The 20361-nt window shown below is 36.4% G+C and overlaps 1 protein-coding gene across 1 annotated transcript in view; it reads left to right on the forward strand.

Annotated features, from left to right (window-relative positions):
- Positions 1-20361, forward strand: part of ACAP2 (ArfGAP with coiled-coil, ankyrin repeat and PH domains 2) — a 71993-nt gene that overhangs the window by 22801 nt on the left and 28831 nt on the right. Inside the window, exons 4-10 of the mRNA XM_050902272.1 lie at positions 882-935; positions 4688-4746; positions 5251-5434; positions 7726-7770; positions 8883-8978; positions 13447-13521; positions 20233-20345. Of these exons, the coding sequence (XP_050758229.1) occupies positions 882-935; positions 4688-4746; positions 5251-5434; positions 7726-7770; positions 8883-8978; positions 13447-13521; positions 20233-20345 (626 nt within the window). The remainder of the gene's footprint in view (positions 1-881; positions 936-4687; positions 4747-5250; positions 5435-7725; positions 7771-8882; positions 8979-13446; positions 13522-20232; positions 20346-20361) is intronic.

A 20361-nucleotide genomic window follows, 5' to 3' on the forward strand; every position in this document is an offset into this window, starting at 1 on the left:
ATGGTGTAACCTCAGACTGATGTCTTGTTAGGCTAATTTGGAACACTTATATTTCCTTTCTGTTACTTTGAAATGAGGTATGAAATTGTGTAATATGCAGGTATAATTATGTGCACATCTCTGTGTATATCATCTATATTTAATGTGTGTTATGTAATAGAACATCAATTGCATGTATGCATCTTCACACACTAGTTGAAATAGATAATGCCTGTGAACTTCAGTATAGTCTGTGTGCAACTGAAACTGTTGTTTGGAAATTTACTTGCTAGAAATGTAGTGCGATGGCAAACTAGTAAAACTTACATTATTTGATTCCAAGTAGGTTTTTGTTACACTTATTGTGTAAGCAATAAGCAGTTATCCAAATATATTAGGGATCATTGTTTTCTAACTGTGTTTGAGACATTGATTCTACAGATTGATGTCCATGTTGCTAAGCGTATCAGCTGTGAGGCAGTAGTTTCTACAGTAAATGTGTGTGTACTGATGACTACAACATGTTAACCAGGTTTTTGGAGTTAGAGTATTAAACATTAATAAATACTAAGTAGTGTAATATTAAATATTGTAAATTAATGTGTTAAATTATGTGAACTTCCCATAGTTTAGTCAATTTGAATTTTTCCTGCTTTGCTTCAGTTTGGTCCTTTATATATAGGTAGGTAGCAGAAACATTTTTGTTGCTTGTAGCTTTAATAGATTTACTTGATGTTACCCCCATGTTCTCCTTCTAGCATAATGGTTTTAGTTGAATAATTACGCTAAGGAAAATCAATTCCCAAGTTCTTTGCTGAAACGCTGTAAACCTCTGAAACGTTGCTTTCATGCTGTGTATTTGGTAGGGCTTAACTTAAACCACTTTGTTTTTCTCTTCACAGACCAGCTTAACAAAGTTCTCTGACACCTTACAGGAAATGATCAATTATCACAATGTAAGTATTTCTAGCTGAAACATGACACTGATAGCTTACCTCCAGTTATATTTGATAACAGAATAATGCTAAAGCTTTTCCTGTTGATAGTATTTGCAAAGTCATGGTTTAAGTGGTATTAAATACCTCTCATTTTATACTTGTAAATATTTTATTTTTGTTTATGAAGTATTTATAAATGTCTCCTTTTCTGCAGATTTTTATCTCGCTTTATTTTTGCTTGGAATTTGTAAGCTTTGCTAAAACCCAGTGCTGTAAGACAGAATAAATACTGGGTTGTTTCATCTTTTTTTTTTTTTTTTTTTTTTTTAGTCAAACTGATGGGCAGCAGTGACAAACTATGAGCATATTTCTTTGCTGGGCTGAAATAATGTTTACCTTTTCCATAATTTCTCCTTTTTTTTCCATCCATTATAATGCACAAAATGAAGCACCTCTGATGTATGTGTAGTATTCTTTTTGGAAGTATGACAGATTTAGACAAGTGTAGAGAAAGGAGAAAATGCTAGGATTTAAGACTAATAGTGATTTTTAGCGTGTCAGACCTTATCAGAAAGCTCAGTTTTGCCTGGATTGAAAACTGATTTTTTTTTTTTCTCCTCTAAAGAGTTTAGTCTTGTATCCTGAAAGCCAAAGGGATGTGTTCGTTCTTCTATTTTCTTCCTCTTCCCTTGGCCTCTACTGCTTTTCTTTCATTTTCCAGCAAATTGCTGGAAAGCAACTGAAGTGTCTCCAAAGTGTTGAAAATATGCAGGGCACTTAAAAAAAATTTTTGTTTTTAATACCACTAGGAGTTTAAAATGTAATGAGATACAAAGAATGCAGTTCAAACAGCTTCAAACAGCTTCAGCTGAAATTAAGTTTGTTAGCATTAACTTAGCTTCCTAAAACTGTCTTATTAGGCATTTTTTTGAAAATGCCTGCTTTTAGAAGGGAAGGGAAACAAAGAGAAGCACATTAATACTGTTGAGTTGAATTTCCTTTCCATTATGAGGTGTACATATCTACACCTAATATAATGAAAACTGTAAAGAGGGGAGTAAGTGGACAGTGACACTGATGGTAGAGAGAAGCTAGTGCAAAGGTTCAAAGCAGCATTAGTGGGAGACAGTGTTACTTTCATGTCAGTGATTTCTGCAGATTAGATCAAGCATATGAATCCAGTTGGCTGTCCCTATTTTACACTCTTCGTCACACTTCTTGCTGCTGGTTACCCTCTTAACCATGTCTTTGCTATATGGTACGCTCTTTTTGACACAACGGACCTAGGTCCTATATTCTTGCTGCTCTTACTGTTCTACATGGTTGTGGCTTGCAGTGCTGTGGTAAAATTTGGCACAGCACAACTCTCCCTTTAGGGCAGTCTGAAGGCAGAAAGCAAAGAACAAGCCATATTAAAAGAAGATTTCTTTGCAGGTTTAAGTAGGACCACTCTGAGTTCTGTCCTGCTTTTTTTCCTTCCACTTCCTTGCTGTGCTCAAGCATAGTGAGTAGAACAGTGGCTTTTACCAAAAGGCTCAAACGTAAGAAGTGAGGCATGTTATGGGGTTCTGATGTAGAGCTTTGTCAGACAAGTTGTGGTCCTGCGTTGCTTTTTGTGAATCTGCTTAGTTCAGCAGGACTTACTAGCTCAGAGCGTCAGCTCTGTTGTTGACCAGGTTGGCAGGAGAGCCATCATGAGTGAGAAGAAGCTAGAGGAAGAAAGAGGAGAGGCAGGCATCCTCCAGAGGAAGGAGGGAAGGGATAGGAGATGGTCCCACTGAGATCTGGCTGTCAGTTTTCTCATATGAGGCTTTGCTACAGATAAGGCTAGGAACCGGACTGATGCAGCATCATCACTGATTCAGCAGTGGGGGAGTAGCTTTGTCAGCTTATGGCGAGTAGCAGCTTGCTTAGACTTGATTTGGAGTGTGTGAAAGGTAATGTGTTGGAAAGGCTGTAAATCTAGTCAGATCACGGTCTGGGCACTTTTTTCTGTTCTTTTAGGGAAAAAATGTGTATGTATTTTTCTGCCTAGCACTTTTTTCCTCTTCATTACTGTAAGCAGAATTTCAAGGCTCATATTTCTGCGGGTCCACTAATCAGTTGAGTGCCCATCTGGTTATACTCTTTCTGTATTGATTTTGATTGGTGCACTCCTCAGGCACTGGCAGACTTAAATGTCAGCAGTGGGAGTAGTCCCAGCGTGACTTCCAGCTTGTCAAGAAGTTCTTTATCTATTCTAGTTGTCTGGTTTTTCTGGTTTCCCAAAGCGGGAATACAAACAGGATCTTCCATGTGTTACTGTTAGATATAGGACAATTCAGGTTGGAAGGGGCCTCAGAAGATGTCTGGTTCAACTGCCTGCCTAAAATCAGGGTCATCTCTGAGGCTGGAGCAGGTTGCTTAGGGTTTTATCCCATTTGGTCTTGAGAACCTCCAAAAATGGAGGCTGGATGGAGGATATAGTACCACTGTTAATAGGTGACATAAACTCAGTCACGTTTTCTTTCCTTCAGTGTTTCTAGAAAAGAGAAACAAGCTGGTAAGAGTTTTGCTGTGAGTACTTGCCATTGCATGGCTTTTCATTCCAAAATTTTGTGAATAGGGAAACTAAGACTGAGAACATTTAAAGACGACATTGTTTGACCTGAAACTTCAAGTTCTTGACTTGGTCTTTCAATAAAATTATTTAACACTTAAAGATCTTTACCTTTTGGAAGAGATTCTGTTCAGTCGAGCCAACTAGTACTTCCTTATATTCTTTCACCTCTTTATTTTTTGTGATTGTGCTTTGTATATTTCCATAATGCAGAATAGGAGGTGTAGAGGAGTTGGAAATTAAGGCATCATTTGTGGTCTGCACAATGATAAGTGGCAAAAGGATTTGTCCCATAGCCATTGACCTGTTCCATTGTGTCCTAAAACTCAGAGGGCAGATGTGAAACTGAAGGAATGTGTGTTTTCATTCCTCAGTTAGAATTTCTGGGGTCATAAGAGAAAGTACAAGTTGTCTAACATTCAAGTATGCTTTGGCCTTGAAAACTTAATAAATTTCTCAAGCTTTACAATTCGAATGAGTAGATCATGTTCTGCACCCCCCTGCCCCCAGCCTCCCCAAATCATAACAAATTTGAGAAGCATGACTTAGAACACTTAATCTTAGAAAAAGCAGCAGCCATTCTTCTTAGCAGTTCAACAGTGGGTGTTTTTTACAAATCTATTATGTGTGAAGGAGATGGTACTAATTACTCATGTATGTTACATGTTCAGCATTAATTTCAGTCTGTGTTTTTTTGCCAGAAGTTAAAGGCATGTTCTTTCTATGGTTTCATTTGTCTTTTAGTTGTTGGTTAAATTGTGAAAGTCTGTAAGAATCAAAAAAATTGTTACTTAACATTCAAAGTTGTTTCTTCAATGCAGTTTGTACAGTAATGTTCTTGACTCTTTAATAATCATAATAAACATGGTCTATGGAAGTGGGCGTGTCTTGCCTTGTCAGGATGAGAGAATAAGATGCCAGGAGCTCTTGTCTCTCCTTATAACCACAGTCTTTAAGAAAAGACCAGCAAAAGGTGTTGGGTTTGTGTTGTTTTCCTTATTTATTTTTTTATTTCAAAACTACTTTGAAGGGGTTTATATTTTGATATTAGAGCACGTTGGTTGAATAATAATTCTCATCTAATTCTGCATAAAAACCATGTGTATGTCTAAAATTAAAAGTTATGAATACCCCTAAGTTATTGACCTACATAATAATGCTTTTCTTTCAGATCCTGTTTGACCAAACCCAAAGATCAATTAAAGCACAGCTTCAGACTTTCGTTAAAGAGTAAGTTAATTTGCACTTGTAATGGGAAAATTATAGGTAAAATAGAATTTTAAAACATCTGATTTGAGTGGGTTGGTGAAACATCTTTCCTGAAAATCGCTAGCCATAAATTGAGAAGTGTGTATTAAAGCTTGTCAAAAATCACCCCAAATCAGTGAGGCTTTAGATCCAGCTGCAGAAATGTTAACTAGTATGAATTACTGTTCTTACTTACATGTTGTCATTGTCTAAACTTAGGGGAAAAAGTGCTTACTAAAGCCGTTCCCCAGTAAGCATGAGATGCATTTATTTAAATTTCAGTTTTGTACTTTCCTCAGAAGAGAAAGACAGAGAAGCTTCTATCATACTTTCTATGATTTTCATTTGATTCAAGCATTTATTGAAGAATATGAAAACAAAGAAACTAGCTACAACAGTCATGAGCATGGTCTGTCTAGTGTATCTTTAAACGCTTTTTTTCATGCTTTGGAATTAATTTGTTATCCATCTTTCCTTTTGCTTTAGAGATATTAGGAAATTTAAAGATGCAAAGAAACAGTTTGAAAAAGTTAGTGAAGAAAAAGAGAATGCTCTAGTAAAAAATGCCCAAGTTCAAAGAAATAAGCAACACGAAGTAGAGGAAGCAACCAATATTTTGACTGCAACACGGAAGTGTTTTCGACACATAGCTCTGGATTATGTTCTTCAGGTAAGTGCAGCAATAAAAGTTACTTCTCAAAACCATCTGTTACATATAGTTAGAGATCTGAACTTTAGCAGTTCTTATTGCAAGCTTCTCAGCAGCTGTGGAGATTCAGTGAGAAAGGAATAACTTTGTCCGCAAGTAATTTCTTTTTTAATGAAATCTGAGCAAAATTAATTTACTTCATGCATTCTTATTCTTAATGCTTCAATATTCAGTGCCATTGCTGTAATGACAGCTTAATTTTCAACTTGAACATTAATTTTGAAAAAACAGTATTTGCCTGATACTTACCTAAATGTATTTTGTGAGTTGGCTATGCTGTAGTTCCTTTTATATTTGAAGTAAAAACTGTAACCTAGCCTAGGAAATACAAATTACCTGAATAATTGTGATATAGGATGTTGGCTACTACTACAATTTCAGCTGTTTGCTTTGGGTTTTATTTAACAAATCGTACTTGTCTAGAAGCCTCGAAGTTTGGCATTGTGCCATAGGGGAAATCATAACATAACTACTCTTTTGCTTTTTAGTGCAGATCTCCTGTAGAGTGTTGAGAGGTGTTCTTTGTCCTACTACTTTGAATCCTGTGAAATAATAAGAAATTTTCTGTCAATACTTACAATTCGCCTGTTTCATAGTTACCCACAACTACAGCAAAACAGGATTATTGCAACTCGGATGGTATGAGGGTCTGGGGGCTTCTAGGTGGTTCTGGGGTCTCCTATGATCAAACACGGAACAACCCTTCAAAATTATGTTGGGTTTATATTAGACATTATCATCTTGATTTGTGACAGTCCAGTCAGTTATTTAAAGCTTAGTTAACTGTTCTTTAAATTGCATGTATTTACCTGTAAATTGAAGTGGAATTGATCTGATCAGCCCAGGCACGTGCACAGGTATGGCGGTCAGTGGTCACCACTGAACTCCTGCCTTTTGAACACTAAGGACAAAGTTCATTTTGATGTTTAAAAAGTCATGTGAATTATGTATCACTTGATTATTTGTGCTAACATCAAATAGTAGCTGGAGGGGAAAGCTGGCAGTCATTGCTATAGACCAGTTCCTTGTGTGTGCATTGAACTGCAGATCGTTTGCCTCCTGGAATTCTTATGTTCAAAGTATGAGCAGTTGCTGTGATAAAGATGCATTTAAAGTAAAAGGGAAACGTTACAGCATCTCTTAATTAATGCGAGCAAAAATGAATTCAGCTTTAGGAATTCTTTCTAGTTGGGTGACTCTTTTCTTCTGGAAAAGTGGCTTCACAACTATGGTCTCTTTGTAGCTCTATTGGCTTTAAACTATTTCAAAACCTTTGCTTTCCTTTTATTTTTTTTTTTTCCTCACAAGTTGAGGGTTTGTTCTATACAAACAAATCTTAATTATTTTTGCTGCAGAAGGCTTTCCAAAATACTCACTATTTAAGTATAGAAGTACAATCTGGTTTTGATTATAGCTTCAGTAAGTTTATTTCTTTTGCTGGAATTTTAAACTGACATAGAGGTGTTAAATTACAAAATCATGCATGTTTCTGCTAAATGGGTCTTTTAAAGTAAAATCTGTAGTGCTGGATGACAGCCTTAAAGATTAGGGGCCAAAGAGGGTAGAGGAACTAGGTGAATGTGAAAAATCAGTTATTTTTTCTGTGTAATGTGAAATTCTTCAAGTTCTAGGGCAACACCATTGGTCAGGGACTTCAGCTAGCTTAAAAGTGCAAATATATACGAAATATTACTTATTGAAGCTATTATGATCTTGCTTGTTTCAGAGGCTGGGCTATATCCCAGTTTTGGGACACTTTGGACAATGTCAGCCCGAGGGGAAAAATAAAACATGCCCCCGTCCTTTCCTCTCCCCTGGCAGGAGACGGCAGTGGTGCAGAGTGCAGCTTCTTTAAGAAGTTGGTGGGCTGGGTTGGCTCATACTGTCAGAAAGGGTATTTGAATCATGTTGAATTAAATCTCTTGAAAATGGGTACCAATTTTCCTTGCTTGAAAGGTGTATTATATTACTGCTAGCTAGCACGTGATGTCTTATATTTTTCCTTCTAATATAAGTTGTGACTATCACTGTGAAATTCTAGCTTCGCAAGCTTTTTCTGATTCCATCACTTTAATATCATGACAAAACTAGCATGCATCTTCTTTTAAAAGTGCTTTGTGAAGTCTGATATTGAGTTATGTTCTTCCAATGTTTTAAGCTTTGATATGATTATTTGGAAGTAATTTGAAGTTTACTTCTGTGGGGCAAATTTGCAAGTAGAATAAAATAAGTTGCTTGTTTTTTTTTTCCAGATCAATGTTCTTCAGTCTAAAAGGAGAGCAGAAATCTTAAAATCGGTAAGATATACTTTATTTTCTGTATAAAAATATTTAAATACATCTGAAATTAAAAATGTGACTGCAAAGCAGTATATTAAAAATTTAGTCCTTTTACCCATCAAAACATTATCCATACATTTGGCACTGTGACAGTCAGTTTGGCCTTTACTATAACTGGGCGTAGATGCTTAACTGTTTTTTGGCAACCCTTTTGGTTCAGATTTGAACACTTTAAGGTTTTCACTGCTGTTTACTCTTTGGTGTGCGTTTCATGGTTAAAATAGAACTGTATCTGCCAAGAATTCTGCTGTTTAGGTCTGCTATATTCATTTATAAACAATAAGTACTTCTTATAATCTATTCTAAGATGGATTCAGCTCTTTCTACAAAAATGTTTTTTTTAATGTAAATAACATATTGTAATAGCAAATATACAATATGCTTTAGTATGGTATCTGCTAAATTAATATACAGCTATATCTGCATGCTAGTTTTCTTCTGATTGTATTCCCTTTTCTGCTTGACATTATCTCTGCAAAAAGTTTACTGAGGTAGAGACTGCCAAATTAAATGGTGCTTTTCTTTCAAAGGTCTAAAGTTGCACTCCATAATTTCCTTAATTCCTTTAAATAGCAAAAACTTTAGTTGGATCACAGCTTTATAGCTGCTTGCCATTCTGCTCTGCATCTTCCCAACTTTTCTTTTTTAAGACTGGACAGTCTTCTCAGCTATGTTCATAAAGGTTATGGGTTTGGATCATTAGTAAGTATCTTCTGTAGCCCCTCTCTAACTTGCATGTCCTAGTTAAACAGGAGATAACAAAAGTTTCAGGTGACATGAATTAGAAGTAATTTTCTGCCCTTAAGTAGATTTGACTTTTGTTAATTGGGTTAACCCTATTAACTAATTCTGAGATTTTTGGCTTGGTTCTTTGCTGCCTTTACCTTGCATGTTTATTTACAACATTGAAAGCTCTATGAGATGTTGATGTAAAATTGCCAGGACACAAGGAAGTAGAAATTAAACCTGGAATTGTATTTTAAGTTTGTTCATGTGGATTAGTTAAGTGATATATTTCTGTGATATCTGATAAATATTTATCCTTTTAAAATACTTTTTTTTCCTTCTAGATGTTATCATTTATGTATGCCCATCTGGCTTTTTTCCATCAAGGCTATGATCTTTTTAGTGAACTTGAGCCCTACATGAAAGATCTTGGTGCACAGGTAACAAATTACTTCAAAAATTCATAACTATATGCTGGAATGGATGAAAACTTGATATATGCATACATATCAGGTACATCATAGATTTATTCAACAAAAAGGGAACTGTAGTGTGATAAAGGCAAAGCATAAAAATACACTGTAAGTGGTTTGAATGAAAATAGTTAGAAACTGAAGGTTGTCTGTTTCCTAAAATTAATACTACCTTTAGGATTTACATAGTTAAACATAGCCATGTGGTGCCGTTTGAGGTACTCTGTGGTATTCAGGACACCGGATTATTTTGTTTTAAAAATTTTTATATATGACCCATGTTATAAATATAGTTAACAATAAAAAGTAGATTAGGTTTTTTCCTTCTACGTTCCTATTTACTGTGTAAATTATGCAGTGTGCCAAAAATAACATTGATGTTAGCAACTTAGACCATAAAACAGGAGTCTAATTTTAATAAGTAGTGCAAAACTGAGTTCATACATTGAATCCTTCTTGCCCAGTTTTGTTGTTTAAGTTTAAGAACACACAATTGCAACTTCTGGGTTTTCAGTGAGGGACTCATGAAAAGGTTAGATGGACCACAGCCAGCTGCACACAGGAGACGCTGAAAATGGTTATGCAAAATAGATTAAGAACATGCAGTATTCAACTGAAGATCTGTCTGTGGTGCAGGAAGAAGACTCAGCAGTGTTTTCAGTGCAAGTTGAATGGGCCTGGAAATAGTTGTACAACACTTTTTTTTTTTTGCCTCTATCTGAGGACTTGCAACAACTGCACTAATGCAAAACCCTCTATTACCACTTCCAACCCGATGCACAAAACAAAGCCAACCCAAATTCTAAGTGTCTATCCAGATACAAAAGCAAATAAATGACAGCAAACATTTATTTGCATTCATCTCAAGTAGATGTGTCATTGAATGTCTAAGAAATGACATTGTTCTGAGCTGGTTATTCCTGCCACAGTGCTGTTGTCATCTGTGCCCCTCAACCTGCTTCTGTGTCTGTGCAGTGAAGCAGATTGGGAACTGTAGAAAATAATTCCAACAATCAAATGTCTAAATGGTTATTTTTCTGCTAGACTAGTCCCCAGTCAGGTTACTGTGTGTCTTAATTACTTGTACCATCACACGTCAGGGAGGTGTGTGCTTGTGCGTGTGCATGCATGTGGCAAGCAAGTGATGGAGCTGAGAAGACAGGCTGCTTGAGCTGGCACTGCTGTCAAGAAGGGAAGTAACTGTACAGCTGCAGCCTTCTGTGTTTGGTGTGATAGTAGCACTTGAAAGGTTCGGGTCTACATGACTCTGTCCTTAGTTGTGCCTTTTATTCTTTAACATCCTTACATTTTGGGTTGTAATTGTTGAACTGTAGTGTTTTGATAGTATAGAATGTGTATCCTGTACCGCTGCAGAAGAGGGCATGGGGAAAGGAGACAAAAACTATGGAGTTGGTAGTGGTTTATGCTACCAGCTAGGCTTTAATGTTTCCATTTCATTGAGATTATTTGAGCAAGGAACACAAGGTTATTTTTGAATGGCTGCTCATCCTTTTGCTTGATCTGGTAAGGAGCATTTTGGTGCTGGTATCACAGCAACTGAAGGAGTTAAATTTAGAAAATACAAAGCTGAGAATGTTTAAAATACTGCAGTTGGAGCAAAGATAGACTGAAGACCCTGAAGTTGTACAACTTGCTGAATTATTCTTTTGTGGCAGACCTTGGCATTTAAGTAATGGATATTTTTCATGATAGAAGCAGACTTGTAAATATCTTATGAAAGTTTAACAGTTAATGGCTTTGCAGTTTGTATTGGTTGAAGCTTCTGCCTTTAACAGGTCAGAGAGAAGGTATGTTGTGACATAAAACAGGAATTTGCTAGATTTTTCTGAAAATACTGTCAGATTCTTTCTGTTGGTAAGTGAATTTTCATTCCCAGGTGAATTTTGTGTATGATACAAATTACAAGGTTTGACAGCACCTGAAGTATTAAAATTGAAGTGATCTTAAATAGTATAGTTCTAATTCTTTTGTTTTGCATTTTCAAAATAACTGGTTTACATGACAGAATAGGATTGAGCAATTTTGCTTTCTGGATATTTTAGGTCTGAACAGGATTATTTGTGAATCAGATCGTTGTAGGGGAATCTTTAGTGGCACACAAGTGTAATATAAGCCTTTGCATGGAAATTATGGTATTTGGCACTTTTCATGTGAAATGTGGTGTTATTTTAAAAAGACAACCTACTTGAATTTTCATTCTGAGATGACTATTCAAAAAGCTAAACATTTTAGTCTGACTTAGTTCTCTACAGAATACCACTTATAGCACTATATGTTTATAAAAATACTTTTACCAGTAAATGCAGTATTTTGAAAAACCTACTTTTTTGAAGACTACTCAATAGTGGTATAATGACTGGGATTTTGATAGTTTAGTTGTGTGATTGGCCACAGCTCTTGATAATTGTATGCTGTTGGTCTTTTTTTGTTTAAGACGGTTGATGTGCTGCTCACCTGAGTGAAAAGAAGAAATTCTGGTCTGAGCTTGGAAACCGGAATGATGCAATGCTGTCTTGATAGTAAAAAAGTAGATAAAATGATATGCTGTTAAGAACTTTGTTTTGGCACTTACACTGTGGTAAACGTATCCTCAAACACTTGTATTTAAGATAAATTAGAGGTAATTGCCCTAATCTGAACGTGGTTACCCTCTGTTTCATCTAGCAGGGTAGGAGGAAGAATTTCTTGGGGGCCATGTGCAGATTCCTGAATCTGAGGTTTTAGCAAGAAACTCGATTCCTATAAAGTCTTGAACAGCCCTTGGACCGGTTCTCATCTTTATCACAAAAGAACGGGTTTCCCGGGGTTCTTGATGCAAAACGGTCTTTGAGCACAATGGCAGCCCAGCCTCTGTTTTAGAGGCTCTTCTATCATTAAGTCGTATAGCTACACAAATATGACATCTGGACACTTCAGTCTTCAACGTGTTCATGTTCACAAATACCTGTAAGGTGAGGAAGTGCTGGTATAGCCATTTGAGCCAGAGAAGAAGCCAGGAGGAGAAGAGTTAAGAAAAGTAACAGAGTATGGAATTGGATCCAGATGTCCCAACTATGTGATGGCTCCTTAATTGTAGGAGGCTGTCTAGCACAAAGGTGTAAGAGCCAGTTATTGTCCCTTTTTTCTGTCATTTACATCGTTTCAAGCAGGGGAAGCATTAACACTGGAGAAAATGACTGGAGTTGGCAGGGGTTCTCACTTGTGGTTATGAGAGTGGGCGGAGGTGATCCTATTTGTGTGTGAATTAGAGGTTCTGTTAGTCATACTGTGCCCTTTACCACGTGACTGACTTCAACTGGAAAACTGGTGTTACACACTGTTCCTGGTCTCCTCGTTCTAGGCCTGGAGTAGAACGAGATCTGTCCCGCAGACGTAAAGCTGCGGGCTGTACCGCTGTGTTCAGTATTGCATCTGCATCGTTATTCAGTAAGATGCTGTGACTGCGGTTAATGGCAGTCTTGTATTACAGGCTGGATAAAGGAGGAGTTCATCAGTTTCCATAGCGTGTCACATAAGTAGCAAGCTAACTGGTCTTTCAGGCAGCATCTGCTTCTCCACTTCACCGTATTTCTTAGTTAAACATCAAAGTCTGTTTAAAAAAAAAACCAAAACAAACCAACCAAAAAAACTGAAAACAACCAAATCAAAACACCAAAAACTTACTCTCACAGGATATCTTAAATTTCCTGCCTTTTTTTCCCCTTCTGGTTTTAAGAGGAAAAAGTGTATATGGTAGTGCTATAGACATGCAGCAAGTTTTTGGTAGTGTGTTTTTTATTATCACAGACTTTGTAAGGATGCTAACTTAAATCCTCTCTGTTGTGACAGTCTCTCTTCTTTGCAAAATCATATTGTTATTTCTGAAACTAGAAACAGTTTGAATGGTTCTACCTAAGATTTTAAGGAATCTTGCTCAAATACTGTTGGTGACCTGATCAAAACTATCAATACAAAAGCCTGGTTGAGACAGTTCACCTGCTTTGTGGAGGGGAAAAGTCACTAGCATTTGCTCCTTCTAGCTTTTGCTGCTAATGCCAGTGCTGCTGCATAGGCCAGTCAGCCAGCAAGAGCAGCTAAAGCATGAGTCATTCTCTTCGGAGACTGAGCACCAATGCGGTATAGAGTCGCATATGCTTGGCACCATGCTGTTCTTTGAAACATTTCTTCTAAGGCTTACAAGAAATGTACACCTTTTGTAGAGGTTAATTCAGGATGGTAGTGCAGTGCTTTAAACGAGGCTTCAGTGGTTATTCAAGGTAAACACTTTGACGAGAGAAGTAATTATACTATGCAAATAAAACAGAAGTCATGCAATGTCTAGACATAATGTGTTCTTTTTTGTCAGCATTATGAAATCTACTGAGCCACATTTCTCTTGATATCTAAAGATCCAATTTTCTGTTTCTCTTTACAGCTGGATCAGTTGGCTGTAGATGCTGCAAAGGAGAAGAGAGATATGGAGCAAAAGCACTCCACTATTCAACAAAAGGTACTTGAGAGAATGTGAAAGGCAGACTGCACACACATTTTTGTATCTCTAGCATCTCTCCCCAGCAGTGCATCTCTGCATCGGAACTGTGAGGGATGGTATCTTTAGTGCAGAGAAATAGACTTACACATCATTAAGCATAGGGTTGAATTGCAGATATTCATTTTGTATTACAGAACAGAATATTATGTTTAGTTTGGGCTGAAACATAAGTAGAACAGTAGTATTTATTTGAATGCTGGGACTCTAACATTTCATTAGAACTCTTAATTCCTATTACATCTTGGATTCAATATAGTTGTAAAAGTTGCAGTCTTTCCATCCTGTGTGTCTGTAGAAGAGGTGTATATGCTGCACAGTCCTACAGTCATATGTATCACTTCCTGGACTGTGCCAAATATGAGTGCAGCACTTTGAGGTAGTGTGGCAGCTGCTATTAGATATAAAGAGCAAAAGTAAACTTTTGTAAAGGCTGTCTAATGTGTAGTGTTCAACTGTACACAAATATGAAAGTGATAACATTAAATTGCTGTTTTGGGAAGACTTGTATGTGCAATAATTCTTATTTTTGCTTGTTGAGAAAAATGTAGATAATTCGTGTTGGGGGGGGTAATGACTTCTGTTGTTTGGATGTTTCAGAAGCTCTAGATCAGTATTGGTTTTGCAGGTATAATGCTAGAAGTTAAAAATATTTCCACTGAACTCTCCGGTAGTGAGCTAATACTGCAGGTACTTTTGAAAGGGATTAGATACCAGTTTAAAGGTAATGCAACACTTCTTACTCTCATTCAAATACATTCTGTATCTGTTCAGGTGGCATAAATTTAAAAAATAGCCTAATGTAAATGAAATCTGATGAGTAAATAAATTCAGGAATGAAAACATTCTAAGATTATAATTTAGGTAGCCTTAGCAGGAGTCAATGTTAGTACTAATGGGAAAAAGTAACATTTTTGGTTGCTGAAAATGTTTTTGTCACTTCATCCCATCATTTCTGCAGGAGTTGGTGGGAAGCATTAGGATTGCTGTAACTGTGAGATTGAGCAGACAGCGTGATGGGTTTTAGGACAGTGCTGATGTGCTGTGTTAGAAGGCAGACAGGAGATAACTACAGGCAAGGAAGGGGAAGAAAGAGGGGAAACGGGAAAGAGATGGAACTTGAGAATTAACGTTGATGTTCAAATTTTAATTTGTTTAGGCTCAATAGGCCTAGTTTCAGGAGTGGGCAGTAGTTGAGGGTTTTACTGTTAGAGAACAGCAGCGCTTGGTAAAGGATGTAAGTTATGGGCAATTATCTTTTAATTTGCCGTAGAAGTAACAACTTGTTACCGTGAATTATGGTCATTGCTGTTGCCAATGGTGTTTATAGTCTTTGTCTTTTCTTCAAATGCTGCTTAAGGCTGCTTTACAGGTAAACTATTTCTAATAGTATCAATAGTTATTGAAACTTTTAAGCTTCATGACTTGGTAAGCTATATCTGTGTGTAATATAAATATTCTTGGTTTCTAGTACAAATGGCAATCACAATGAGGTGGTTAATATATTGTTCCTTATTTTAATTGAATGACAATTTTACGCTGTCTCTAAAATATAATCAGGGCAGTCAGATTGTATCGTATGTTGTCCTCCAAAGTTCTGTGTTTCAAGTTGTATATGTTGTCTCCTGTCCTTATCAATGAAGTCATTGATGCATTTTTGTGATGATAATGCCTAGATTAATGCATCTAGGCTTTGGAGGCATGCTTTATTGGAGATTCGTCTTACAGCTCATCTTATTTTCTTGGTTTCTTACTCAAATCGTGTTGTCTGTTTGTTTTTTGTCTCCTCCTACTTGCTTTTCCCAGCCTTCCCACCAATTTTGCTTCCAGCTCATCAGGATTTCAGAATCTTGAACTGCCTTAGACCTTGGATCTTGTTCTTTATATCATTATTTGTCATCTGGTCAACTTGACCAGGATGGCAACCTTGTTCTCTGTTCTCTTCTCATGGCTTGTCATGTTGCTTTCCACTGGGCTGCCTCTTAGGCGTATGTTCCCAAATCTTCCAGTGCCAAATCCTTCCATGTTTTATAACTACTGAAACTTCTGCTTCTTGTGTTGAATATTCCATGAGGTATATATGCATTTAATATACTGAAGTTTTAATCTGATGCTCCAGAATGATGCCTTTTCTTCATTGTGTGGATAAAGAACAGTTCCTTTTCTGAAATACATAGGTAAGTGCACATGTGCACACACCTACCCATCCACTGCCTGTGTTTGCATATATGTGCATATGCATGCAGAATAATTGCACTAATTCAATAACTCATCTCACTTTTCTTTATAATCATCATCCTATTTAATTAGTCTGTTGTCTGAGAGGCTAATACAAAAGTCATGGAAGGGCTTGGTCACCACTATAGATTGATTTCTATTTTAAGAGAACTGATGTCTGGTTTTTTTGTTTGTTTTAACTTTCTGTTTACTCAGCAAATATGCAGGAAACAATTTTATTTTTAGTGTAAGAAATTACTTTTTCCATGTTAATCTGAAGCAACACATACTATGAATTAATCTAGAAATGTCATGATCATTCTAGGAACTTTTTGCAATATATTTTTATAGGGAAAGATTCATATCAAGAGTGGTGTCAAAATGTCAGTATCACTTAAGACTTATAATTCTTGTTTTGTGAGCATTTTGCAGCCCATTGCTATAGTAACTTGTTGAATTAAGAAATAACTTAAAATTCAGTTGGACCTGTGAACAGCATTATGGCTTTTTGGTTATGTGACAGAGCTAATATTTTGTTCTAAAATGAGGGAAATGATACAGGAAAAAGGTTTGCATTGAACTTCAAATAGTTTTTGTTGTATTGAAATCCCTTTTTCATTAAAAAAAAAAAGATTGCATCCGAAGAGCTGCTCAGGAAACAGCTGGAGTGAGAATGATTTGAAAATTTTTAACATCTTGAGTAAACAAGGTGATAGGAAACCAGATGCTACCGCAGGCATAAACCAGAGCTGCTGTTGAGATGTAATGCAAACTAATTCCTGTCTCAAAAAACCGAAGATGTGCCAGTATTTCAAGTGACTTGTATGCTCAGTCACTATCTCGCCTTCTTTCACTTTGTCTTGGACTGTAAACCTTGTTACTTGTGTCTGTTGTTTTAAGCCCTTCTTCAGGGGACTTTCAACTTAAGCATGACAAACATCTCTTTTGCTGATGGGAAGGGAATGGAAGCAACTTTCTAAACAGGGAGGTTGCACAATTAGTGTCTTCTGTTTAGTATATGCTGGAGTAACTTTTCAGAGTAGTCTTTTCTCTGGTGCTTATGCTCCCTATTTACTGCCTTTTTAAAAACTTTGGAAATTCTGCTTCTCTAAAGTAAAAAACATACTGAATACATATTCAATGTTAAAATGTTGATACTCACACTCCCTAAGATTTACTGGTAAAATGGCTTGAATAGCTTTCATGACCTGCTAGCAATCTTCATATTGCAAGCAAATTGAAAACTGCTGCTGAAAAGTATGGGAGTTTATGTTTTGGTAACAAAATGATAAATTGATAAGTTTGTATAAAAATGTATTCACTGAAACACTGTCAAGAATAGTAAGTATTCTGTGACCCACCAGATTAATATTAATTGTGGAAATGAAAGTTGTTTTTCCATTGTCAGCTGGTTTGCTATCCCTCATGGACATTTAAAGAAAAAAAAAAGCATGAAAGCACACTGTACACTTCACTGCTATAACCCACTTCTACATGTTTCTCTTCCAGTAGCTGGCTAACCTTGAAAAATGAGTATCAGAATAGAAGCCATAGATGTTCCTTCCTTCAAATCTGAATGAAATGTGCGAGATAGCACTTCAGTGTAACTTTCATAATACTGGCTTAATTTTCTTAGTTCTGATTAGGTGAAATGTACTTTAGTCTTAACTGACACCTAATTAGTAAATAAATTATGTTTAAAATTCAGTCTTTATCAGCTGCGTGTTTGCTTAAGGAATACAAAATTCTGAATCACGTAAAGTGGCTAGGTTTATTAACATGTGATTCTCTTATGCAGGACACTGGAAAGATATGGAAGTATTTCTCTCCACCCCCTGATTATTTTTCATGATTCACTAAGCTTTTCCATGTGCCAAGATAAAAATAAACTACAATGTGACTGCTTTTTCTCCTATTCTTTAATTATAAAATAGCAGAGACTGTAAGATCAGACATGGCTTATCTAGTTCCTTTTTCTACTTTTATCCTTTTAATTGAAATGAAGTGTGGTTTTTTGTTTTTTTTGGTTGTTGTTTGTTCGTCTTTTTACTGACCACAACTTTATCAATGAAGTTTTATGGATAAAGCATATAGAAGCTTTACTCCCTCTCCCCCCAGTTGGTAGTCTGCTATGTATAGTTAGGAAAATATTAAACGTTTGTCTGTATACTCTTTTGTCTTTATCTGCTCTATAAAGGTGGAAGTCAATCAAGGAAGCCATTAAAAATGACACCAAGTGCACTTCATGAGGAAGGCTCAGTATTTTAGGCGATTTGGACTGAGAGTGTAGCATGATAAATGATCCAAAAGGAGTTTTCCTGTCATGCTTGTATATGTCTTCAGAGCATAAATCTAGATTCATTGGAAAAGACAGTTGCATTTTCTGCAGCAGTTCTCCAAACCTGGAGGAAAATGTGATTACATAGTAGTTTGGACAGAAAAGACGGAGGGAACATATGTTGTCTTTCACTAGACAAGGAGTTGCAGGCATCACTGAGGCAGGAAGATGCACATCTTTAGCAGGTTTCATTATGTTTGGGAGCTGGTAAGTTAGAGTAATTTATCAGTTTTTTGGGGAGGGAGGCAGTGTGATATCAGCATGTCTAAGTCTGTGCTTATACGGGTCTTCTTTTTTTGGGGACAGGATAAGAAAAAATCAGAAAGGACTTTTAACACTGAGAATGCTTGTGTATGTCTCATAAGTTGTGAAATACTAAGTTAAAATTGTACTGTGATATTTGGCTGTTTGTGCTTACATGAAGTCTTTAGTGTTCAGCATGTTCTGATCTAGAAAACAGGCAGAAAATCAAAGTTATTAAATGCTGAATAATAAATGCACAAATCTGTGATTTTTGAGAAGCTTTTATTTGCAACCTACATGTTCAGATCAGTATAAGGTAGTGATACGTTAGTTCCATTTTCTTTTGGAACTCTTACTTTTGTACTGATCTTCTGCCAGTGAATTAATAATCTAGATTTAACACTTCAAATTTAATTAATCTATTCAGATTGGTAATAGCTGAAACACTGAGTAATTTTATGGAATTTGGTACTGTGCTGGTGTGGGAGCATAAAGGGCACATTTTGATATTTGTAACCACTTCACTGTCTTGTTTAACCTTGGATTGGACCAAACCATCTGCATATATAACCGTAAACATTGTGTAGCAAAAAAGTTGTGTGCAGGCTGGACTATTACATAGGGCTAATGGTATTGTTTTTGAAGCTGACTTTTTTTTTTGGTATAGCCTCTTTCCCCCTATGTATAGACAAATTCCAAAAGAGCAAAGTACAAAACAGGGATTTACAGACATACTTGTCAGACAAAGCTGATGTTTGCAATTTACAAAAAGTACCTGCTGAAGGCATGGGAGAGTGACATTATGAAATGTCCTGCATCTTCAGTATTTAGCCTGGTTTTTTTGTTCTGAAACTTAATTTTCAGTGATGTCTCTTCTGCTCTAGTTAAGGGGAGGAAGCCATATGTTGCTAGTCTAAGGATATATTTTACTAACAGTGAAATTAAATAATAGCATGTATATTATTTTGGTCTCTGAACATAGTTTATGACAAATTCTGTAATTCCATCATCCATCTAGTAGCTGTTAGCCTCCCACTCACTGAATACCTGAGTTCCGTAGCTCCCTGGGAAGAGTCCATGCTGTTTCAGATGAGATATGAAAGCAAATAATCACCACATGTATTGTTACTTAGTCTACTCTACCTTTGCTGGAGAGGTGAAGCAGTTAACCTTTCTAAAACTTGTAAAGCTGTTATTAGCTGTTACTATTTGTTATTAGATTGATTGAGATGTATATTCCCTTGTCCTACTTCTAGCTTCATATTCTTGTCAAAGATCATAAAGAAAAAATTACTGCTAAGTTCTTGTCATCATTGCCAGCACCCTGATGGCTTTAATTTAGAGAGAACTGATAGCATAATCTTTATTTGGTTACTTGTCTTCTAAGTTCTGATCCGGCTTACTTGTCAAGATGACAAAGCTGAAGAAAATGCTAAAGCACGACTGGCTCTATACAGTTGTCTGCAACAGGCTGCGATTGCTTTTCAGTTTTGACTCCGAACTCCCATTGTCCCTTTTCCTCTACCTTACTCTCCCTTTTCTCTGGAATATGTATGAAACCATTTGAGCAGACAGTTGAAGCATCAGATGCTCTGTCAGCAATGTTTGCCCTCTACTTGGCCATAGAGGTCACCAATACCTGAGCAAGAAATTCTCCTTGTGTGCAGGTAAAGTAAAAATCTTCAGCATTCTGATCTCCTAAAAATGCTTTTTAAAAAAAAAATTGTCGGGGACTGAGTCATGGCTTAACTAATAAGTGTTGCCAGCAAAACATTATTCCTAAATGTTTACTCTTTTTGACATTAATACTGCTCATATTTGAAGTTTCATTTGAAACTGCAATGTCTTTTTCTTGTCTTGTTCCTTTGTACTAGGATTATTCCAGTGATGATACTAAACTAGAATACAATGTTGATGCAGCCAATGGTATTGTTATGGAAGGTTATCTATTTAAGCGAGCCAGCAATGCCTTCAAGACTTGGAACAGGTAATTATTCAGAACC

The sequence above is a fragment of the Gymnogyps californianus genome, chromosome 10 (genome assembly GCF_018139145.2).
Source record: "Gymnogyps californianus isolate 813 chromosome 10, ASM1813914v2, whole genome shotgun sequence".
NCBI classification, from domain to species: Eukaryota; Metazoa; Chordata; class Aves; order Accipitriformes; family Cathartidae; genus Gymnogyps; species Gymnogyps californianus.